This window comes from Vanacampus margaritifer, chromosome 9, assembly GCF_051991255.1.
Source record: "Vanacampus margaritifer isolate UIUO_Vmar chromosome 9, RoL_Vmar_1.0, whole genome shotgun sequence".
In the NCBI taxonomy this organism is placed as follows: Eukaryota; Metazoa; Chordata; class Actinopteri; order Syngnathiformes; family Syngnathidae; genus Vanacampus; species Vanacampus margaritifer.
In genome coordinates, this window is record NC_135440.1 from 23,365,948 (window position 1) to 23,389,486 (window position 23,539).

Genomic DNA, 23,539 nt, shown 5'->3' on the forward strand with positions numbered 1-23,539 from the left:
CTGGGTGTCTTTTATTTATATTGTCTCAAGGGATTTTTACGACTCGATACAGTGTTGGCAGAGGTCTTTTTATTGAACTACTCGAGAAACTTGAGTCCAGTCACTGTACAAACAAAAGGCAGCATACTGATCAGGAGTACAAACTGTTGCCTTGCTAAGACAAAAAGGCAACGTAAGTGTAAAACCTCAATAGAATATTTCCAAGTCATTCAAAACGTAGCATGGGAAATTATGTCAAGTGGCTCAATCGCCTTTGACTTCTGTCAACTTTAAATAACATGGCTGCCGTTAAAGGAAAAAGTACTTGTGCATCGTATATGCATGAAAAGTAATGGACAACGGTATACTGCCTCCTTGTGGCTTTTCGAGGTACTGTAGAAACACGTTACATTAATAAGGGTTATTTGTTTAAGCATTATGGTGTAATCGACAATTGAATTGGTCATGTTGCACTGAGCAATCAGATGCTTTACTATGTTGACTTAACTGTTATGGATATGCTACAAAGGCAAAACAATCCTCATGAGAGACGCCAACATCAAAATGACTTCTGGGTCTTTTTGCCCACAAAATCATTTGTGTGTAAGAAACTCCAGCCTAGCTAACAGCCCATCATATCATTACGCCACAAATAAGTTATGGGCATGGTGTTAAACCGATTTTAATAATCTACTTTGAAAAATGTAATACCTCATAAAACATAAGTCACTCAACAAGAATGCAGACAAACAAAAAGTGTTAAACTTAACTGTTGTTTAGCGCCCTCCGGACTTGTACTCTGCCCAGGAGCGGGAGCGTGATCGCGAGCGGGATATGGATTGTGACACGGAGCGCGACGGGGAGCGGCCAAATGAGCGCTGGTGGGAACCGGGGGCCATGTGGAAGCCCTCTTCCTGGGGGGCGGGGCTATGCGACCGGGACCGGCTCTTTCTGCCCTTGGGCCTGGCGCGAGGCGGCGAGGGCGAGCGGGAGGGCGAGCGATTCCGGGCGCCGGCCTCACGATGGGTCCTGTGGCGCTCGTGCTGCCCGCCTTTGTGCCTGATCACAAAGAAACATTTCCCAACATAGAAAATTCGGCAGGCCCGAAAAGGTAACAAAACGAACAATAAAATACATATAAATACTAAAATGAAGCTCGCAACAAAAAAATTCACTCAAAAAAAAAAAAAACATACTTATCATTTTCACGGCTTCTGCTGCGTCTGTGTCGGCCGTAGTTGCGTGAGCTGGAGCAGAAAAATGAGAAATAGGCAAAATGAACACAAAAAGTTTGAACGTGTACGCAAAGCAGAAGCGTGCGCACGACATACTCTCTGGGGCTGTCGGACCTCCGCGGCCGCTGCTCGTACGAGGGGCTGCGCGACCGACGGCGCTCGTAGCTGCGGCTGCGCGATCGCCTGCGCCGCCCGTCGCGCTCGTCGTCGTCGTAGCGCGAGAAACTGCGAGGGGAATGGCGCTCTTTGGACTTCATCTGGTTGGGAGCTTTTGAGAGACAATTTAGCACGAGGCCCGTTACAACAGGTTCAACCACACCGAGTTGGATCCTCTCCGGTCCAACAGTGAAATGAAATGAAATCAAATTTGATGGCAAGCTACCCAAAAATGCAGAAATTCTTGCTACCTATGCCCGCTTGGTGAGTCTCTATACCAGAGGTGTCAAACTCCGGTCCTGGAGGGCCGCAGTCCTGCAGGTTTTGGGTCTCCAACACAGCTGATATATGATTAGCTCATCAGCAAGCTCTGCATAAGCCTGATAACCATCCTGATGATTGGAATCAGCTTGTGTTGGAAGAGGGGAACCCTCCAAAACCTGCAGGACTGCGGCCTCCGAGGACCGGAGTTTGACACCTATGATCTATACCATCACATGGAAGCATGCTGGCATCTCGACACTATTTTGTGCCATTGTCGATCGTTCCCAGTTTTTTTAGAAAGTTTTGAGATTTGACCTGAAGGAGTGTAGCACCGGATAATTTAATAATTTCCCGAATATGTAATAAAATCTGCACTTAACTCTGTCAAATAAATGCAATAAAATTCCTTTATGTATTTATTTAACTCATGATTGTAATGAAAAAATACAGATATTTTATTCATGTTTACAGACAACACAATACAAGGAGCCAAAACAGCCAAAGGAAAAGGAAAATACAGATTCACTTTTTAGTTTGGAAATAAATGACACATCTGAAGTCTACCGACCTCTACTGCAAAGTTTTATGTCTTTTTTTTTTTTTTTTAGGAGCACAGTAACCCCCAACCTGAAATTTTAGGGGCGCATACTGTAAATCAACTTGCATAGTAAATATTCATGTCCACTTATTTTCACTTTTACTGATAATTTGGTTGAAGTGTGGAGCATAATAATAATAGACTTTACTGGTCTTACATTCGTGAGAGGTTTAAAATTTTCCTTGCACCGTCTCAAAATTAAAATTTAAAATACATACATAAAAATGTATGTATGTATTTAATTTATTTTTAAGTCTGGAGCCCTGCTTAAAGGCATATTTAGCCAAAATGTTTGGTTGAAATCCAAATTGTGTTGGAAAGTTCCACTATATACAAAATTTTAAAAAAAGAAAGAAAAGTTCTTACTCTTGCGGTCCCCCTGGGCAAACTGGATCTCGATCTGGCGCCCACTCACCCACTTGTGGTCCAGGTTGTGGAGGGCGTCTTCGGCATCTCGGACATCTTCGAACGTGCTGACGCGGTTAAGGTTTTTATTTTAGGACAAGGCAACACACGCACTACTTTTGACACTAATGGGATGAAAGTTGAGTCAACTAGTTGCTGATGTTTATCAATGCTAAAAAGATAATGAGCAAAAACAACAACAACAACAACAAAACACGTTGTAATAGTCTCGACTCAGCAACAACGGACAGCTAAATCAACAACCCCAGCCGGGCTATTTTCCTCTTTACTCGTTCTTGCTGCACATTAAAAATGAGAACGAAACCAGTTTAAATCATTAGGAATGAGGTCACCGTAAAGTTGACAAATCACACACGCACGTACACGCACACCGCAGAGATCTGCAATTGACACAGTCACTTGGATTATCAGTGCTGGCACACCATGAAATAATCAAGTACAAAACATGACACTGAAGAGTTTCGTGTTTGGAGACTGAGTGGACAAGACAGATAAATAGTGATCAGATTGAGGAGGATACATTAAAAAAAAAAAAACAAAACTTGTCTTTGTTTACCTTTTAACATGCTTGATCTGTGAACTTGAGCTTGCTCTTTATTGCTTTCTTGGCAGAGGAATGCAGGCAGCACTTGTCTTTGCCCAATAAACACTTTTCGCCCGCTTTTGGCCCATAAAATGGAGGCGCTCCCTTTGGCAGACAAAATGGCCGCTCTTTCTCTCTCTTGCTCGCACCCCTCTTTGCATCTTGATGCTTTTGCTGTGTTTTTTTTGTTTGTTTTTTTTGCTAGCGCTTGGGTCTTTGGCTTTGGCTACTCTACCTGGTAACTTTTCTGTGTGTAGCGGTAGTGGGGGGGGGGGCGGGCTCTCCAGAACTGTATCTTTATCATTCTGAGGCAACAACAGAAGAGGATAGTAGTTACAAACGGGACACGCCACAGTGGAAATAGCACACAAGAAGAAGAAAGGATATTGAATGTAAGCAAATCCTCTTGGCCGCCGCGTATAGAAGTCAAGTGGAATGTAGACGTCTACAATAGGCCCGTAACGACCAAACTCGCGCCGCAAATCTTCTGGCCTAAAGTGTCGTGAAATAATGAAATGAGGCACATTTTTATTGATTTTTTTTTTTGGAATGCACTGTGTGACTAAACACAAGCAGTCCAACTGTAGACAGTGGAAGTAATTGTGGTTAAAGTTTTGGATAGGAACTGGGGAGAGAAAAAAAAAAAGGTTCACACACAATCATAGCAGGATATAAAGTGGATGACAAACAGCTAGTTTATATTAAACGAGATATTAATTACAGTTGTTAAAAAAAATTTCAGTAGATGAACAAAAGTGTAATTTGCACCACCGGAGGTTATTCATAGACAAAAATTTAACAAATAAGTTTTTTTTTTAAATTAAAATACATAGGAACAATTAATAACATTGCGCCCAATGTTCAAATATGTAAGTGAATAAGAATGTGGTACATAGAAAACTGAAATAATTTATTTTAAATAAAATTAACATATTTCAGTATACATTTACTATCAAATATTTAGAAGACATCCAACCCATCATCCAATAAGTAAAATATTATATCTAGAAATTTCCAAATATTTTAATGAACATATAAGAGTAAATAAGTGCAAAAACAAATAAGCATTCAAATCAATAGAGACTATAATAAATTTATTCTGAATATTTTATTAAACAAAAAAATACAATAAGCAACTATTCAGTAGATGAACACATTTTAGTATATTAATACAAAAACTACTGTGTAGAATATTTTTTATAATCAACTACTTTAAATATCTTTAATGTGTACAGTCAGTATATCTTGTAAATGTACAAATAAAAGGTTTATGCATCTTATAATATACTATGTATAATAAATAATAAATTATGAAGGTGGCTTTCAAGTAGAATTCCACCTTTAAAAATGTCAATTATTACTTTTTTGATCATTTTAAATATTCGTTATTTAATTTAATGAATCAAAAACACAAAGCAGCATACGATATTCCCGTTGAACCAAAATGGCGGCGATTTAGGTTTGAAAATAAAATAAAATCACAAAGTGCCCGGATGTTCAACTTCAACGTCTCTCAATTGGACACCGTTGCTATTATATATTTTTTGTTATAGTATGTTATGGAAGTACCAATGCAGTTTACTAATGTAACGTTACATATTTAATGTTTCAGCTCCATTTCCAGGCTAAAGTAGCAGCTAGCGGTTCGCGTAACCAACGTTACTAATCGCCTTCACAATAAAATAATGGCGTCTTCCTGAACGTCATTCCTTTTCAAAAGACATTTGCGACAAACATCATCCACATTAGCAGGCTATCAACGTCGAGCGACGACGTCAGTCAGTTAGCCATTTTTGTGAGGTTAGCTGTAGCTAAACTAGCACACGGTTAGCTGCGAGGACTTACCTGGACTCTTCCGAGATATTCCGTACAAACAGAGAGGAGTTTGGGGGTCGCAGGTACCTCGCCATTTGTGACGACAATCTAATAGCCGCAGGTGTTGTTTTATTTAAAAAAAATAAAAAAAAGTCACCGTTAGTTCGAACCCCGAGTGTCGGCTGTAATTGCAAACCTAAAGGCTAAAAATGTACGTGACGAACGTGGTGCCGGCAGTGCGCATGCTCGTTTGCTTCGGCGCGGTTTATGCGCATGCTCAGTGGAGAACCTCCGCTGTCAAGTGTGATACGTTCAGGGTTGGTAAATAAAAACAGGGATGTTAAATCAACACACAAAGAACGACACTGTATATTATTTAAATAGACATTTATTCCGAGTTTCACATTTTTTTGCTCTTCCTGACGAGAGTTACGGATCCCATGCTCAAGGTCTAAAAACGAGAGAAGAGAAAAATGACAGGATGGAGGTGATTTACACACAACACAATTTGGATGTGCGTGTGGCAAGTGATGCGTTCATGGTACCTCGATCATTTCGCCTCCCTTGATCTCTTGGATGTGGCAGAACTTGCCGGTGTTGCAGACGAGCTTGCCGCCCTCCATGTTGACAACGCACTGGGGAGGTCACATAACAGGTACATAGTGAATTATATATATATATTTTTTATAATGGCTTAGGGTTTCAAATTATGGTTTCAAGCCAGGGTAAGTTTATAAGACAAAAAAATATATCTTTATTTCTGCTATGAATGTATGGATTTTCTCAAACAGTTCACCTTGAGCTTCTTGCCGTCCATGGTGGTGATGTCAGCCTCCTTGCCGACAGTAAAGGAGTTGGTCACAGTCTTCCCGGGGGTCTTGGAGGTCACAACAAAGTCCTTGCCCTTCTGTGTTATCTCCGTCACCGGCTTGATGTCCTTGGCCATCTTGATGACATCATCGGGGAGTTCTGGTGAATGAAGGTATTATGAATTTGCATATAAAGACAGAACCAGTCCCCTAAGTTCTTTTTCCTCACCCATGGCCTTGAGAAAGGCCTCGTAGTTCTCCTGGGCGTAAACCTGCCACGTGCCGTTGAAGTCCATGTTGACCAAAAGGGGGTTGCTGACGGGCTGTGAGGGGGTGAAGCTCAACCGTGTGGGGAAGAGTCTGCCCCGGCCGGCTTGCTTTTATACTCCGCAGGCGAGGCGTTTAATTAGTAACCCCATCGGACGCTGTTTGAACAACCCCGAGTTCATTTGCTCCATGAATTGGCGTGAAACGAAGATGGCGGCTACTTTTGGGATCAAGAGGTGCCGGGACATGGAGCAGGGGGCAACAACTTGATAGTGGTGGGAAGTAATTTAATACAAGTACTTGACTACTGTAATTGAGCAGATTTTTTAGCTATCTGTATTTGGAGTATTTATATTTCTGACATTTATTTAATTTTATTTTATGTTTTGCTCACTACATTTGAAGCAAGATATTTCCTCCCCCATTTTTGAAAGATACTATAATGGAGTGTTGGTCCTTTGGTATGTGACTAACTGGGCTTTTGTGAGATTTTTTACTTTGCACAACTTTACAAGGCATTTTCCAGAGAAAAAAAAATCAGTACAATTCTGTCAAATTTGATGTGTGATGTCATAATAGTCTCATTTCTGGCGACCATTTTGTAAAAAATTGTTGACGTCTTTGTACGAACGTAATGTCCGTGTCATAACATCCTTGCCTGCCGTTTTTAGAGATACGAAGACCATCTGGTTGCAAAGCTAAAGGGCTAAAATGGAGGAATTAGATGTTCCCACCCAAGTTGAGGAAAACATGTCGGCTTCACAGGGTAAGGCGTGATGGGTGAGGTGGAAACGAATGCTGCATTCGAGGAAGGGCGGAAGTCCCATTTATCCCAGTTGGCTTTTCTCAGTTTTGAAAAAAAAATGTGTTGCTGTTCAATAAACATGCTTAAAGATATTTCAACAAACGTAAGAGTTCAATCCATTAAAAAAAAAACAACAAGCAATGCAGCCTTGTCCACATGGAAAAGCATTTTATTTCAAAATGAATCAGAACGTACTTTATTCCCTCAAATAGTGGCCATCCCTGGACACTGCCCATTTACCATCAAATGTGTTATTATCTCCGTTCATAGACATTTTTGTTCTACTGCACAAAATTCAACTTGCTAACCAAAACAGCGGCACCTACTGAGGCACATGAACTCTCAAGTGTTGCTTGATTTCTTTGCACAGTATTAAAGATGATTATTGCTTACACAGTGTATGGAGGCGATGGTTTCTGCAACGGTTAGCATTCCAGTTGATTCCGACATTTAGTGTCGTCATCCACGTTTATCTTCAGGGGAAGCTTCATGGCTTTCTTTTTTTTTCTTTTCTGGCCAGTCATTGTTCGGTCATATTATTGAAACAGTTTGATTCCACACAAAAAATAGTCCTAATAAACCAATGTTACTAAGTGTAATTATCTTAGTTCATAGATGTTATGGACAGGCTATAATAAACTGCTGAGCCCATTTGCTTATGCTAACCAAAACAGCAGCACCCACCAAAACACATAATGTGGAGACTTAACTGGATTCCCTTGCAACCATTTGTGTTCTAGCTGACTACAGATAAAAAAGGATAGATGGGTTGATTATTAAAATAATAATCTTGCACTAACAGTAGGCCTCTCCCACTTCTGCAGTTAAGTAAACACACGCCACTTTTTGTGGGATCGTATTATTTGGGCTTAATTCCTACACGTCCGCAACCTTTCCCCTCTCTGCGGTGCCGTTGAACCTCCTCACGTGACTCCAGAGGGCCGCCAGTGGGGTGAACGCCCCCGTGGACTGTTTGCACTTTTAAAGTACAACCCGGCTCCTTTAAGTTTTGCATTTTGTTCCCTAACTGTACCCAATGTGTACCGAACCGTGACCCTAAAACTACAGTACGTACCAAACCAGGATTTTAGGTGTACACCCTGAGTCCATGATGTACAGAATCCAAAATGGTACCACCCATATTTCATCACCCTTTGTCAACCAGGAAGTAGCCTGCTAATAAACAAACACAAATATAAAACGCTCCATGCACTAAAAAATTTTGGGATAGTTTTCCTTGGCAGAGGTCTACGCTTAATTGAGAGTAATATCGCTTGCATTGAAGCTTTTATAATAAAAAAAAAAAATTCCGACAAGCCACACCATGTGCACTTTTGGTTATACTGCACCAAATAATATATAACAGGGGTGGACAAAGTCTGGACCGTGGGCCATTTACGGCCTGCTCTCTTCTTTATTTAGAGTCCGATAATATTTGTTGCAATAATTTAGCTCTTTTATTTCCAATAAAATGATTTAATAAAAAATAATTAAAATCTATTTATATCTATATTTATATAGCTTGTAATTGTAATATTTCCATTAAAATTATTTAATAAAAAAAAAAAATCTATTTTTATCATAGATTGTAATTGTAAATAGACAATCAATTATTTTATAAAGTAGATTTCAAAAAGCTGTTAAAATGTGTATGTCAAATTTTCAATTAAAAAAAAAATAAAATAAAAAATAATTAATTAATTAAATTTTAAAAATCAATCATGTCCCTTGATCACAAAGGTGTGCTCACCCCTGATCTACTCTTCATTCCTCATCTGGCCACCTCCGCTCACAAGCCCATCTCCACGGCGTTGGTCGGCGGCAGCTCGCCGTGCTTGTACACGCTCACGGTCACATCCACCGACTCGGAGCCGCAGCGGTTGCGCACCAGCACGGTGTATTTGCCCGAGTTGTCCGTGTGGACGTCGTTGATGGTGATGGTGCTGCAGCCAGGCTCCCTGGTGATGAAGAACTGGTCTTCGCCGGCGATCTCGCGCTCGTTACGCAGCCAGAAGACGTCTGGGGTCGGGTCGCCCTCGATGAAGCACGTCAGGCACAGAGACTGCAAGTAGGAGAAAGTTGTGGAATTTGGAAGTCTACAAAATGAAGTCAGGGACGGGAGATATTTGTAGAGTTTTATTATGGAGGACCAAAACTGCCAAATTAAAAATAAATAAATAAATGCAAACAAATAAATATAAATGGAAATAAAAACAACAACAAAATATATCCATAAATAAAAGTAAAAATAAATTCAAAAATAAATAATGAGATTCAAAAAATAAAAATGAATATAAAAATATATGTGGAAATAAATACAAAAATAAATATTTAAATAGAATTTTCAACTTGCTCGACTTCTCAGTTGTGGTGACAGTGGACAAGGTAGTCGTTCAATGCTAAAGCTCTCCATGCAAGTCAGCGAGACTTCCTTGTTGCCGACCCCATCACTCGACCATTGAAAGGCAGTTTGCAACGATGGAGTCCAACCCAAGAGAGCGCTTAGGACCCGCCCCCTCATTTGAAAAACATTTGGTGCTGACACAGCGTCTGCAGCATGATATAAATAAATGTGAGAGCAGAGCATTTTTATGTATTGATTGACATTTAATTCTGTTAATTTTTGTAATTATTTCCACATGTATTTTTATATGTATTTTTATTTTTTGAATCACATTTATTTTTGTATTTATTTCCACATTTATTTTTTGAATCGCGTTTATTTTTGTATAAATGTTTTTCTTTCTTTTGAATCTCATTTTTTATTTTATATACTATATATCTTATTTCAATTTATATTTATTTTTTGTTTTAATTTTTTAAATTATATTTTTAATATCCATTTGTAATATTTATTTAATTCATTCATTCATTTATTTTTAATTTTGGCAGTTTTGTTCCTCCATATTTCATTGTCACGTTGTCTTGTGTATTACCTTGCCCTCCATGATGGCCACCACATCCGGGAGACCTTTTGTCACTTTGGCCCGATCTGAAACAAAACCAGTCAGCCTCTGCTGACACCCGCTCTCGTAGTTTCTTCTGATTGGCAACTTTGTTTCTCACTTTTCTCGACGACGGCCTCTTGCCTGAAGAGATGCAAACAATACATTCAGTCAGTAATCAGTCAATCACGCCGAATGATTTGCAACAAAAGAAAAGACGTCTTACTTCAGCCTCTGGTGCTCCAGCAAGGCATCTGTAAAAGCTGCAAATAAATAGGATTATCATTTCAGTGAAGTCATCCAACGTGTCGTTAAATCTCGCACGTTCCCTCACCTTGTCCCGAAAGGTCCAGGTGACGCTCGTGCGTCTCGACGCCGTCGAACATCTCCAGGGTGTATTTGCCTTTGTCGTTCTCCGTGGGGTTGAAGACGTCCATCCAAACCGTGTGCACGTTGCTGCCCATCCTGATCCTGGACTGCGGTTCCATCCGTTTGCCCCTGCGAAATGTTGCATAGGCAGTACAGCAGGTTAGTGGTAGGGTAAGCAAACATGGTGAAGGGGCATTAAGATGTTGTGCTGCACACAAATGGAATAAGATGGAAAGAAGTGCCCCAAGTATAAATGTTTTTAAATCCAGATAAAAACTGTTTTTTCCCCCCTTTATAAATTGTTGAAGGCCTTTTAAGCAGTTTTTAAAAATTAATTTCACTCTACCGTCTTTTGGTAACTTCAGAAAGTGAATTGTATTCATTTCCTTTCCTTTTAAATGTCTCGTAATCTTTTGGTTTTAAATGTACTTAAATGTTGTTGAGACCACACTAATCCACTATTTGTACAACTAGAAACTTTTACATTTAATGAATTGAGGGAGTTTAATTGCCTTGAAATAACGTATAAAGCCCATCATGACATTTTACCAGTAAATATAAAAATCAAATAAAAAAAAAAGGGAAAGTGAGTACAACTTAAGAGGAACAGACATTTTTCCAAAACCTAAATATAGAATAAACAAAACAAAAAAAACGATGTACTTCAACTCAAGGTGTCAGTTTGTGGAACAATCGAGATTGTAAAAAAAAATCTTCTCAGTCTATGTGTTTTTTAAAAAAATGTATAAAAGCACAATTACTAGAAAAATATATTTAGCAAAAGGACATGCTGTTGAATTATTTTATAGAATTGTTACAATGAAAGCGTCTTGACTGCTTGCTGTCATTTATTTTGTGTTGATTATTATTTTTTGTGTTGATCGGGGGCAGATATAACAAATTTTTACTTCTTTCTGTCCCCTTTCATTTATTTTCTTTTAAAGAGTGAAATAAAAAAAACAACATTCTTTCAGTAACTTAATAAGCCATTTGTGTTATCTTTTCTCTGCAAATGTATTCAGTTGTGCTATATAAAGTTGCCTTGCCTAAACAATATCATAATTATTATACAAACGTTTTTGGTCTCATAGCTTAAGATTCATACTAAAATATAAGCATATGAACCACAAAATAAATATGAAAGGTAGTTTATCTACCTCAAGAACTACAGAAAGTTAAATACTTAACTAAATACAAAATATAAATATTCTAAAATAGAAATAATACACTTCTAACAAACCAGTCTATTACCTCCATGTCCAGCAGGTGGTGCTACAGGCTCAGTTTAAAAATGCCTTTTGCATACTTGCAATAAGTCATTGAAATCTGCTTCTTCTTTGTCCAATGCAGACAGCTCTGTGCAAAATGCTCTTTAGTTTCGTCTGTCTAGTTCAGTTAAATCACCAATGTAGTCTAAATTGCTGCTTTCTTACAAAGACAAATAGGACATTACTTAAAGCAAACATGACTAATGATGGGATGAGCTTATAGAATGAATGTAAAAAAATTACATTCAAATTAGGCTTGACAGCCCATTTATCTTTTGAGACTTTTTTTTGGCTCCACTTGAATCAAATCATTTCCCAAACATCAGCGTTCATATACTTTCCTATAACTTATATTGTCCTTGTCAGTATTTCTTCGACTCGGCCTTACTTGGAACTCCAGGTGGTCTTCAGGTAGCTGATATAATACGTGAGGCAGCAGTAGAGCCTGAAACCTTCTGCCGTGCTCTGAACCCTCAGCGGACCCGCTGACAATCCTGCAGGGACGGATTGGAGAGACGGATGGAGAGACGGATGGAGAGACGGATGGAGGATGTTGTCAACACAGCACATCGGCGGGGGTTCCTCCGCCGTGTGACTCGCTCACCGCATTGTTTGCTCAGCTGCTGGAGAAGCTTGTCGTACTCTGTGAAGAAACATAAACTCATAATAATAAGCGGTGTGTGTGACATTTACGACCGAAAGCCAGGCTACTCGCTGATGTTATCAAGAAAGCCCACATACATGCGGCTACTGCTTCGTCCTTAAAGCGAGAGACCAGCAATAAAAAAAAAAAAATCGGATCAGATTATTAAAATGTGAGAGAATCCTCACATGACATGGAAAGAAATGTCAAGCGTGTTGTTATGCAAAATAAGTCCATCTAAAAAAAAATAAAAAAATGCAACGGACATTTTTTGTACTGTTTCATGTCACAATCACAAAGACCCTTTTTTGGTCCACGAAAGGATTTGCCATTCTAAATACACTAAACAAAAAAAAACTTTTTAAGAATTATTTTATGATATGAACTCAAAGATCTAAAACTTCTTCCACGTCAATATCACAATTTCACTCAAATATTATTCACAAACCAGTGTAAATCTGTGATAGTGAGCACTTCTCCTTTGCCGAGATAATCCATCCCACCTCACAGGTGTGCCATATCAAGATGCTGATATAAAAAAGATTAATTATTTTATATATATTTTTTTATAATTATTATAATGAATAATAATAATTATAATAATAAATAATAATTATTCTTATTATTAATAATAATTAAAAAAATAGTTATATTAATAATACATAATTCTAAAAATTATTATATATATTTTATAATTATTAATTATCTGAAAGGCGCAGTTTGTTTTTTTGGGTGGGGGGGTGGTGGTAGCCTGGCAAGCCACACCCACTTTCTTGAAAAAGAAAGTGGGTCTCAACAAGCGTCCATAGACAGCGATTCGACACTGGCCGAAAACAGGCCGGCCAATCAAATTCGTTTATTTGCGTGAAGTCGTCTTCGTGAGCAACGCCACTCTTCAATCTTCAAGTTTTTGCCGCAACAACGTCATAAGTCATTCACTACTGTCGCGAGTGAGTCTGGATTTCCAGGCTAGGGTGGAGGTGGGGTCAGTACTGACTGGTTTTCTGAGTCAGTTTTATTGTGGGCAGTCTAAGGCACACCTAACCATGGTGTCGAATCAGCATCTTGTTATGGCACACCTGTGAGGTGGGATGGATTATCTCGGCAAAGGAGAAGTGCTCTTTGAGAGAAATTGTGATATTGATGTGGAATGGATTATCTCGGAAAAGGAGAAGTGCTCGTTGAGAGAAATTGTGATATTGATGTGGAAGAAGTTTTAGATCTTTGAGTTCATCTCATAAAAAATGGGAGCAAAAACTAAAGTATTTAATGGATTTATCACCGATTGTTGGCCAAGCAGATTGGAAAGGAGACAACATACACCCCTTAACAAAGTGATATGGTATAGTGCAAAAAAAGGGAAAAAAAAGGCCATTAAACCAAATGAGCTCCCATCACCTTCATCCCGCAACGCCAAGGTGCTGACGTCCTCTCCTCTGGCATCAGACACCACCGCTTTATACGAGCCCGCCTGCTTTTTTTCAACCTGTGGGGACTCATCTAATTATATATTCAAAACGGACACAAATATTGATTAGTGTTTGAATACCTGTGGGATGGTGAGCGCGCTCACTCCAGACTGGGGGTCATAATCAGCCTGTGTCACCGCCCCGCCGTCCTTGAACCACTTGAGGCTGGAGTCTTTGCTTGTGTTTGTCACCTATGGAAGCAGAGATACATTACATCGGATGCAAGTCAGTGTATTTAGGACAGAAAATTTTAAAAAATATATAGATTTATGATAAAGTAGCACATAAAGGGCTTTTTTTTTTTAAAATAAAAAAAAGTAATAGTAAACATTTAGAATAAACAAAGAATAAAAGTAAAGCTTTTTTTTAAAAGACATTCTTTCCTTTCTTAGTTGAAAAATACTTATTTTTTAATCAAAACATAATATATAAACTATAGAAATATTTAAGGAGGGGTTGGCAACATTTCATCTAATCGGGGGACATTTCAGTTTTTATGAAGTCCTCCAAAAATAAATACTTAATTTATGAAAAACTAACTTATTATGTATGATGAACATTTATGGGTAAGATATTAAGCCCATAAAGTTGGGTCAAATGAATAACCCACAAATCAACCCAATTTTGGGGTTGTTTTGTGGGTTATTCATTTGACCCAACTTTTTGGGTTTATTGACTAACCCAATAAAATTAGGTAAAACATTTACCAACCCAACTTTTTGAGGTATTGGGTCAAATTAAATTAATAACCCACAAATCAACCCAATTTTGGGGTTGTTTTGTGGGTTATTCATTTGACCCAACTTTTTGGGTTAATTGACTAACCCAATAAAATTAGGTAAAACATTTACCAACCCAACTTTTTGAGGTATTGGGTCAAATTAAATTAATAACCCACAAATCAACCCAATTTTGGGGTTGTTTTGTGGGTTATTCATTTGACCCAACTTTTTGGGTTAATTGACTAACCCAATAAAATTAAGTAAAAAATTTACCAACCCAACTTTTTGAAGTATTGGGTCAAATTAAATTAATAACCCACAAATCATCCCAATTTTGGGGTTGTTTTGTGGGTTATTCATTTGATCCAACTTTTTGAGTTAGTTGACTAACCCAATAAAATTAGGTAAAAAATTTACCAACCCAACTTTTTGAGGTATTGGGTCAAATTAAATGAATAACCCAGAAATCAACCCAATTTTGGGGTTATTCATTTGACACAACTTTTTGGGTTAATTAAAAAGTTGGGTCAGTCCACTTTTGACCCAATTTGGGTTCATTTTGATTCCAAGAAAAACAAATCCATGAAATCCAGCTACTAGATGCAACACATATTTCTTTATTTTAGTATTTTGAAACTTTAAAATGGGCCAATTTGAATCAAAACAAACACTCAAACTTCAAAATTTATGAAAAATATGATCCCGCTTTTTTGAAGCATTTTACGACAGTTCCTCTTTTACCGTTTGCACTAATGACCGTCACGCAACGGCAGACGAAATTCACAGCGCCATTATATTCACCGCCGCAATTAAGTACCTTGCACTTTATTATCACTTGGCAATCCTCGTTAACGTCCCACGACAAGAACTCCTCGAAGTACGGTCCTTTGGGAGAAGCAAAGGATGACAATGTCACGGTGATGTATGCCGAGCTCAGTGTGCATCTGTGCCACTTAAAGGTCACCGGCAGCCATTTGTTATCGTAATGAGGCGGCCGCATTTTCAATGTGGATGTGAACGGAGGACGTGGCGTGTTTACAGAGAGAAGCGCGCCGCCGCGCACGTCTCACCGCTCTTTCGCTCGTGGTCGCGTCGCTTGGCGTTTGCCAGGGCCAGCAGCTCGCGGAATTCTGTTGGGGGAAGGGGGGGGGGTTGATGAAAGACATAGATAATTAGACAGTTGATTAGATACACCGACACAGTCTAATTACATTAGACAAAAGAGAAGCAGCAAGAGGAAGTTGGATGCTTTTCACAGCTTTGGCTACTGTTTCCTCGTTTCTGTGGTTGTCTGCGAGGTGTGAGATGTTATTTTGGGAAAGGCATGCCATTTTATTGTATTACCGTTGCTATTTATACATTTAATTGTATTAACTTAAAACAAGGTCAATGTCAGAATTTTTTTTCTTCCCTTTATTGGCTTTCCTCATAGTTGGGAGAGGCGTTTTTTTCTCCCCAGTGTTTATTCAAAAGCAGTCTGTCAAGTGTTAGATGTTTATTCCGCTTTAGTTTGTATTGTATTTTTTAAATTATAATTATTAGAAAGGTTGATTTATTTAAAAAAAATATATACTGCTTGAAGAGTTCATTGTGTGTAGGACAGTTATTGTGGAAAGGCCTTTTGCATTTAAAATAGATTTACTGTCATTATTAGTTTGTTAATGTTAATGTATGTTTAGCTTAGATATATCCTCAGGCTGGCAGTTTTTGTTTATTTATATACTCTAGTCAGTTGTAGGTATAAGAGGTTTTTGGGGAAGGGTTTTAGGTTATGATCTTTGACAATTTTTGTATTATTATTATTAGTTATAAGTAATTGGTTCAGTGTTTAATTTTTGTAACCAATTTTGATGTGTTTTTTTAAATAATAACAAGTATTTGTTTACAGCTGTAATCATTTTTACACCAATATATATATTTTTAATTAGACTAAATCATGCGTGTCAAACAAATTTTGCGTTTCAAACAATTTTTTTCATATTGCATAAACACAAGAAATTGATGATTACGTAACTTGTTTAGAATTCAAAATTGGCTCAAATTAGGGGTGTCAAGTTAATTTAATGAATTTGCAACGCAGCTGACACGTCCACGTAAAAATTCAGCAGTAATAAATTTAAGAACGATGCATATATTTGTGGAGCTGTCACCAATGTCTTATAAATGCAATTATGCCATCTAGTGGCAGAAAAATGACCTCAACACAAATCAATATTACACTTCACTACAGTCCATCTTTTTAATTTTACAAAATTTTATGAATTATTATTAAATTACTGTATCAATGACTCAGAGATGCAGCCATATTTATATTAGTTAACCCCCCCACACTTTTATGTTAACAGATATAAAATTTGAGAGTCATGCAATTAATTATGATTAAAAAAAATTATCGCCTGATAATGCTAGTTAAAAAAAATTCTTCATTTTTTTTATTTTAAAAGGGGAATTGTTAGTAAAAAAAAAATGCTGAAAGTGAAGACAATTTGCAATTTGGGTATTTTAGCAAGAAACATGAAGTCGATGCACACAAAACTAAATTATTATTTTATTCGATTTGAAGAAATATGGTATCAATTGCCAATAAAAATGGTCACCCCTAATCCAGCAACAGAGGATACTCTTACACACATGAACTGTCCTACCCCCGATCGACCTCTAACTTTGTACTCCACAACGCCGTTTTGTGGAAAACGCCAGCAGGCGGTGGCAAAGTGGCTCATATCTCCATAGTAAACGCCGGATTTGTCTATAAAGAGTATTGATGACCGATCATAAGAGCTTGAAGGCATCGAATCTGTTCTGTGACTCACTATGATCCACCAAGACCAACGTGAATTGGTTCCTGGCACGTCCATCGCGCAGCTGGGCCGTGTACGAGCCTTCGTCCTCGTGGCTCATCCGATCCATCAGCACCTCCACCAGACCGGCGGCCTTGTCAAAGTGGATCCTGCGGCGCTGCAGACGGACAAACGAGAAGATACGAGGTATGAACGAGGGGTCGTTCGGAGAGAGCTACTCACCCAAGTGCATTATGAAATATTTTGCAATTCATGCAGGACACAATCAGAAGCGGGGGAAAACAGCATTTGAGATCATTTCCCAGGCTTTTATGTTCATTACGTGGAGTGTACGATTGCGCGATGGTGGCGCAGCGGCGGCGTGCGGCGATGTGATGTACGGCAAGCCCGAGGGCGCTAATCAGCTAAATGGGCTTTTGGATTCGCAGACCTCAGCTGTGATCATTCAGAAACGAGGCGTAATCAGCGTTCCTCCGATGGAACGCGGGATAGCAGGCAGATAATGGAGCGAATGGAAATGAGACGCGAGCGGCGCGTGAGTGGCAGATGCTGCCGGTGAGACGGTTGATGCAAATAAGTGAGTGAATGGTGACGCCATGTTGGATTGGGTTTAAAATGGAAGTCAACCTTGAATAATTTCTTGACAATAATATCTTATATGTGACCTCACTAGTCTAAACTCTGATTGATTACATATTTGTGGAATATGAGTTATGAAGCGGCAGCACGGTGGCTGACTGGTTAGCACGTCCGCCTCCCAGTGCAGAGGACGTGAGATCGAGTCCGGGTTTCGGCCTTCCTGGGTGGAGTTTGCATGTTCTCCCCGTGCTTGCGTGGGTTTTCACCGGGTACTCCGGTTTCCTCCCACATTCCAAAGACATGCATGGCAGGTTAATCGAACACTCCAAATTGTCCATAGGTGTGATTGTGAGTATGGTTGTTTGTCTCTGTGTGCCCTGTGATTGGCTGGCAACCAGTTCAAGGGTGTACCCTGCCTACTGCCTGAAGCCAGCTGGGATAGGCTCCAGCACCCCCGCGACCCTTGTGAGGAAAAGCGGTCAAGAAAATGGATGGATGGATGGACATGTATGAAGACCACTTGTAGGCCATAAAGATAAAACAATCAAATCAATCCCTTCCCCTCCAAAAAATGCCCCAAGCCTCTCTCTTTGTAACGTCATAAATTCTTCATTCAACAGTTTGGCCTTGGGGGAGGTCATTCCACAACCCTCCACTTGTCTGACTTCATTATAGACATGGAATGTAATAATAAAATGCATTGTGCAGCATCTGTTTTGAGTGTGAAAACACATTTAAAAGGTCCTTCCCGAGACCGCTCTAAAATAATATTTGTGTTACTCGGCCCTATCATGTTATTTGTCATTTTATTTTCCTGCGCCCCAAGGGTAATTTCCTCCAGTCTATGACGTGCAAAATTGTCAATTTGTCCCACCTTTGTTGCCCGTTTGCTTTTTTTTTTTTCAACTCACGGCAATGCGTCGGGCCCACGTGGGCGTCGCCTTGGCCTCACTTGCTAGCGAGGCGTAACTCTCACCTGCTCCGCGTTATTAACATCTCATTCTGCAGGGTTTTAATTAACGCTCTGACTTCTCCCGTTATTTATTTATATACAGAAAAAAGTGCAAAGTGGAATGTTTAAAAAATGGAGTTCAATCCACAAAATTTCAAAATTTGGGTCAAGGCATTAATAGACGTGGTAAAAATCAAAATAAAATGTGCGTGTAAAATATGTTATACATTTATTTTATCAATTAGGAAAACAGTAATTAATTTAATTATAATTAATTAACTAATTAATAATTATTATAATATTATAATTATAATTATAATATAATTCTAATATTATATTATAATATAATAATTACCAGTAATTTAATAAAAAAATTTTTTTTTATAGCAATCGAACACAATATTCTGTGAACCTTGCGAAATCAGTCAAAATCCAGTAAAACAGCCAGGAGCGAAGGGGATTGCTTCAGTGAAAATGGCTGCGAGTGAATGAGTTAAATGAAATGTATTTAGTTAAAATTAGGCTTTTACACAATCAGGATTTTTTGGGCCGATCAACGATCACCGATTTGGTCAGACGATGCAGCAATATATCTACTTAAAAAACGTTTGTATTTACTCGCCAATCGCGGGCGGTGGAAAGTGACTGGCCCAGCCCACGGAAAGTAAAAACCCATGTACAATTGACGCCAGTCAATGATGTATGGTAAATAAAACAAACAAAAACATTCTTCAAAAAACGCTGATAAATATTCGTGGAACCAAATAAGACATTACAGCCCTTCACCGATTTTGCGTAAAATTGAAAAATATCGCCCTCTGGTGGAGAGGCTTATAAACTATGACATATTTACTCACCATGATGCATCTTCAAAAGCGTAGTAGTTTTACTTTATTTTAATTTGATTTCAACTTCTCTTTATACCTATATGACATCTAAAACGACACAACACAGGCTTTATGATTTAGAGGCTCCATTGTCAGTTGAAGGCCAATGTTGTGCTGTGAGGAGAAATTCAATGCTTGCATCAAGCACAATTTTCCCAGCCAATGAACGGCAAGAGAGGTCCGACTCGAATCAATGGCGGTTGCCATGGTGGCGATGATAAGCCCTATCTAGTTTCTTACTGGAGTGCTGGAGATTTCTTTGTCGTTGAAAACCAGACGCAGCTCGGCATTGTCGCTCAGACTTTCCGTCTGGAGCCACAGACGCACGCCGCCCGTCTCCGAGACCTCCACATGCCATCCCGACTTGAGTGCGATTACTGGCAAAGGATGAGAAATTTCGATCGTTAAAAAAGTAAAGAAAAGATCACTGAATAAAATACTAGAATGAGTTCAAAAATAAAATGAGGAGAAGACGCATACGTGGATTTCGGACTTGCTGGCTGAGTTCTTTGAGGCGTTCAAGGTCTGCAAGGTAGAGAAGAGGTTCATTAAACTTTTATTCCATTGATCACATTTTGAAAAGTTGATGGAGAACACGACGGCTTATTGGCGTAGCGACCTTGAGCGAATTTGATTCACTGAGTTCATCTTTGTGATGCCACTGGAGGTGATTGCCAGTCAGTCCATATGTGTTCGCAGAATTAATCAACAACATTCACATGAAAAACTTTAACTTTCCAAATTTTAATGTAATTTTTGTGAAATATTAAATTTGGTGAACTTTTGAATATATCACAATGGGTGCAGTAGCTTGAGAAAAATAAAGAAAAAAAAACTTGTTGCGGCATCAAGATAATTTCAAAAATCAAAACATATTTTTTAAATTTCTAAGAAAAAAATATGTGCAACACAATTTTTTTTTTTTATTCGTTTCAATTAAATTTCCAGTCCAAGAATTAATTTTATTTTATTTTACTTTAATTCTTTTATTTTTTACAAAGTCTTCAGTCACATCAAAGTCAAAAGACAAATAGATTTAGTTTATCCTTTGCAATTTTTTTCTTCTAATTTCCAAAGGTATAACAGTAGGGGCAGCATTTACATATTGCAGTGAGTCTGTCGGAATGATAAAACTCCTTCATTTTCAAAGTGCTGTTTAGTAAACAAATTTGAATATGTTCCACTGTTCCAAAGGTGAATCGTAAAGTGCCGATGGGAAAACAAGACTTTCCAGATGTTTTGGCATAGAACATTCGAGATTCTCAACGATCGATAGATACGTCATTTCCCACAACCTTCGGCTGTGAGGAGGTAGCTGGATGACAGGCTGGGATCGTCGCTCATCTCCACGGTGTAGAGGCCCAGGTCTTCCTCAGACGCGTCGCTGAAGGTTAGGACAGACCTAATGGAGACAAAGACCATCAAGTGTGCCGTTTTTAACCTTTGTGAAGGCCTAAAGACACACCGTGATGTGCTTTGAGTCCATACTGCATTCATTAGCTAGAATCATTTAAGGGGGCATGTGTTTTTTGTTTCAAAATTGTTTCTAAAGAACTTTCAGTAAAAAAAATAAATAAAAATAATAATAATTAAAGTATACTTTTCACTATCGTTCCAAGCGGAACTCAGAGGGGAGTTTTGAGGGGACGGTCCTGTTTCTACCTTATGCAAATGAGCCACTGTGATAGCAACGGGCCAGAAGAATTAAGTGCTCTTCCACAAGATGGCAGCAGGTACTGTCCATAGTGAGCTTGTGTGAACATTGACGCTAAAGCTAATCTGTGCATCCAACAACAGTGCATCTTACCTTTTAGCGGGCAGTATTATGTCAATTTGCCGAACTGCAATTCAGCAAAATTGGGAATGTCTGGCTCACGTGTACGTTTTGGGAAAAAAAGGCAGCTCCCAAGTTTTTCTTGGTTGTGTACTTTAACATGCATGCACTCCCGACGCCCAACCGTTTGAATTGAAACCATGTGACCTCACTAAGTCTAACTCTTTTACTGCCAAACGTTATTCAAAAAACAACCCCTACTGTGCCAGCCCATTTTGAGCATTTTTACTCATCTTTCAAGGCAAACAGAATATTGTGTGCTATGACTACATAAACATGCTCCAATTCCATTCTTTTTTTAGAAAAAAAAAGTATGTTTCTACCTTATTCCGTTTTTTTTTAGTAATCACCATTTGAAAATAGGTTATTTGAGTGAAAAGTGAAAAATAATAAATTCTCTGCACAACAGTGACTTTGACACTCATATTTTTTTTTTTTGTTTAGTGACGCAAAATTAGATTTAATGTGACAAACACTTTGATCATTCTCGTCATCTTTGAAAACATTTTATTTCCTAAGGTCTGCCATGTTTTCATGTAATTTGATACTACCGGGAGCCCACTGAAAAGAGATACGACGCTGCCATCTGCTGGCCATAGTTAGTGGGCGTTTTGGGATTTTCCACCCCCATGACAAAGCAGCGCTGCACAAGACATTGCACTGCTCATTGAGAAAAAAAAACTATTAAATGGGCGTATCCTTAACGCCAATTGACGTTTTTGGCAGTAAAAGAGCTAAACATGACATCGTGATTAATATTACATTTGTGGAATATGACTTATGCAGCAAAATCCAGCCGTTTTCATCCATCCCAGGGGGCGGCCATTTTGCCACTTGCTGTCGACTGAAGACGACATCAATGTTGCTCAGGGCTTAGGCAACGACCAATCACAGCTCACCCGTTTTCTGTAGCTGAGCTGTGATTGGTTGTTACCTGAGACCTGAGCAACTGTGATGTCATTTTCACTTGACAGCAAGTGGCAAAATGGCCGCCTTCTGATATTGATAAAACTGCTGGATTTTGCTGCTTAATATTCCACTAACGCAATATTAACCAGAATAACATATTTAGAGTAGTGGGGCTGCATAGAACATATTGTTGTCAAGATTTTTTGGGGGGGGATTGACTTCCCCTTTAGGTTAATTTTTCACAATGTGTCCCTTTTCATGAGGCCTCAACACTAGATTCAGGCACTCATCGGGGCTGGCACTCGATGGGAATCCTCCCAAGTTTCCAGCCGGCTTGTTCAAGCCTCATTGACGCCAACAGTCGCTCTATTAGCTCATATTTTAAGCAGAAGTAATTTATCCTAATGTAATTCGGCCGTGTGAGGATGAAATCGTTTTACGACCGGAGCGGGGAAGGACGGAACATCGCTTGCAAACGAACACGAAAAGGCACTTAAAAGAGTGTGAAGAGGTCAGAGACTTTGGCGAGTTGAGTTCAGCGACTGAAATCCAACTTGGCTCCGTCTCGCGTCCTCTTCACAGAGTTGCCGACCCCTACGATATCACCCCGTGTTCGCACCCACGCAGAGCGGGCAGCCCGCCTCCCACCTGCCGTCCTTGCTGTCCGCCTGAGCTCTGGCGCCGTCGATGGGCTCGGTGTAATTTTTGTTCCAGAGACCCTCTTGGCCGTCGCAGACGTGATCGCACTCGTACGCCAGGTAGATGAAGCCGTCGTCGTCCACGCCCACCTCCATGTTTTTGGTATCTGAGGATGACACAAGGAAGATTTTTTTTTGGTTATGTTTTAAGCTATCATAGAAGTGGAACAGTGTTTCTCGCGGACCGATTTTTTAAAATTGTCCATTGTTCGTGAATTTACAATATCCAGTTTTTTTCTGTGGAGCCGAGCTGTAAAACCCAGTTTTTATTTTCTTTGTGCTCTGTCAGAAATAACCTGATGCAACAGGATGGTGATGTTAGAGAGGAACTAAGTTTAGCCATTTTCTTTCATTTATTTTTTATTTTTTTTGCAGAGAAGGCGTTAAAAGACAGTTTTTGCCACGTGCATTTTGGGTACTTTATTATTATTATTTTTTAAATAGAATTAGCTAGAGTAATTTTGGAAAATGAGTTTGAAATCATATTTATGATCATACATGCATTATATTTATATTTTAAATATTA

At 38.9% G+C, this 23,539-nt stretch overlaps 3 protein-coding genes across 4 annotated transcripts in view; all 3 read right to left on the reverse strand.

Annotated features, from left to right (window-relative positions):
- Positions 1 to 47: 47 nt before the first annotated feature.
- Positions 48 to 5,306, reverse strand: srsf10a (serine and arginine rich splicing factor 10a). Its single transcript, XM_077575522.1, has 6 exons — positions 5,087 to 5,306; positions 3,629 to 3,733; positions 2,599 to 2,702; positions 1,311 to 1,482; positions 1,176 to 1,226; positions 48 to 1,038 (listed from the first exon to the last, which is right to left on the reverse strand). Exons 1-6 carry the CDS (start codon positions 5,149 to 5,151, stop codon positions 756 to 758), a joined length of 780 nt encoding a protein of 259 aa, XP_077431648.1. The 5' UTR covers positions 5,152 to 5,306; the 3' UTR covers positions 48 to 755.
- Positions 5,307 to 5,426: 120 nt separating this feature from the next.
- fabp10a (fatty acid binding protein 10a, liver basic) lies at positions 5,427 to 6,261 on the reverse strand. Its single transcript, XM_077575524.1, has 4 exons — positions 6,095 to 6,261; positions 5,853 to 6,025; positions 5,602 to 5,691; positions 5,427 to 5,507 (listed from the first exon to the last, which is right to left on the reverse strand). Exons 1-4 carry the CDS (start codon positions 6,159 to 6,161, stop codon positions 5,457 to 5,459), a joined length of 381 nt encoding a protein of 126 aa, XP_077431650.1. The 5' UTR covers positions 6,162 to 6,261; the 3' UTR covers positions 5,427 to 5,456.
- A 350-nt stretch (positions 6,262 to 6,611) lies between these two features.
- The window catches only part of myom3 (myomesin 3), a 75,831-nt gene continuing 58,903 nt past the window's right edge, over positions 6,612 to 23,539 (reverse strand). For both annotated transcript variants that reach the window (XM_077575518.1, XM_077575519.1), the window contains exons 22-37: positions 22,964 to 23,120; positions 20,868 to 20,974; positions 20,053 to 20,097; positions 19,813 to 19,949; positions 17,167 to 17,311; positions 15,424 to 15,483; positions 15,171 to 15,238; positions 13,712 to 13,822; positions 13,561 to 13,648; positions 12,124 to 12,162; positions 11,908 to 12,013; positions 10,217 to 10,380; positions 10,109 to 10,145; positions 10,004 to 10,026; positions 9,874 to 9,929; positions 6,612 to 8,999 (exon numbers count right to left, since the gene is read on the reverse strand). In XM_077575518.1, coding sequence (XP_077431644.1) covers positions 8,727 to 8,999; positions 9,874 to 9,929; positions 10,004 to 10,026; positions 10,109 to 10,145; positions 10,217 to 10,380; positions 11,908 to 12,013; positions 12,124 to 12,162; positions 13,561 to 13,648; positions 13,712 to 13,822; positions 15,171 to 15,238; positions 15,424 to 15,483; positions 17,167 to 17,311; positions 19,813 to 19,949; positions 20,053 to 20,097; positions 20,868 to 20,974; positions 22,964 to 23,120 — 1,616 coding nt within the window. In that variant the 3' untranslated portion in view covers positions 6,612 to 8,726. The remainder of the gene's footprint in view (positions 9,000 to 9,873; positions 9,930 to 10,003; positions 10,027 to 10,108; positions 10,146 to 10,216; positions 10,381 to 11,907; positions 12,014 to 12,123; positions 12,163 to 13,560; positions 13,649 to 13,711; positions 13,823 to 15,170; positions 15,239 to 15,423; positions 15,484 to 17,166; positions 17,312 to 19,812; positions 19,950 to 20,052; positions 20,098 to 20,867; positions 20,975 to 22,963; positions 23,121 to 23,539) is intronic.

What these genes read in the sequence shown, in the direction of transcription:
- srsf10a (XM_077575522.1), bottom strand. Translation starts at nt 5,151, where the DNA reads ATGGCGAGGTACCTGCGACCCCCAAACTCCTCTCTGTTTGTACGGAAT. An exon ending in AATATCTCGGAAGAGTCCAG is followed by an intron (nt 3,734 to 5,086) that starts GTAAGTCCTCGC and finishes ACGACACTTTAG; the next exon opens with GCCAGAAGATTTGCGGCGCG. An exon ending in AGAGGATTTGCTTACATTCA is followed by an intron (nt 2,703 to 3,628) that starts ATATCCTTTCTT and finishes CCGCGTCAGCAC; the next exon opens with GTTCGAAGATGTCCGAGATG.
- fabp10a (XM_077575524.1), bottom strand. Translation starts at nt 6,161, where the DNA reads ATGGACTTCAACGGCACGTGGCAGGTTTACGCCCAGGAGAACTACGAG. An exon ending in TGGACGGCAAGAAGCTCAAG is followed by an intron (nt 5,692 to 5,852) that starts GTGAACTGTTTG and finishes TGACCTCCCCAG; the next exon opens with TGCGTTGTCAACATGGAGGG. An exon ending in AGGGAGGCGAAATGATCGAG is followed by an intron (nt 5,508 to 5,601) that starts GTACCATGAACG and finishes TCTCGTTTTTAG; the next exon opens with ACCTTGAGCATGGGATCCGT.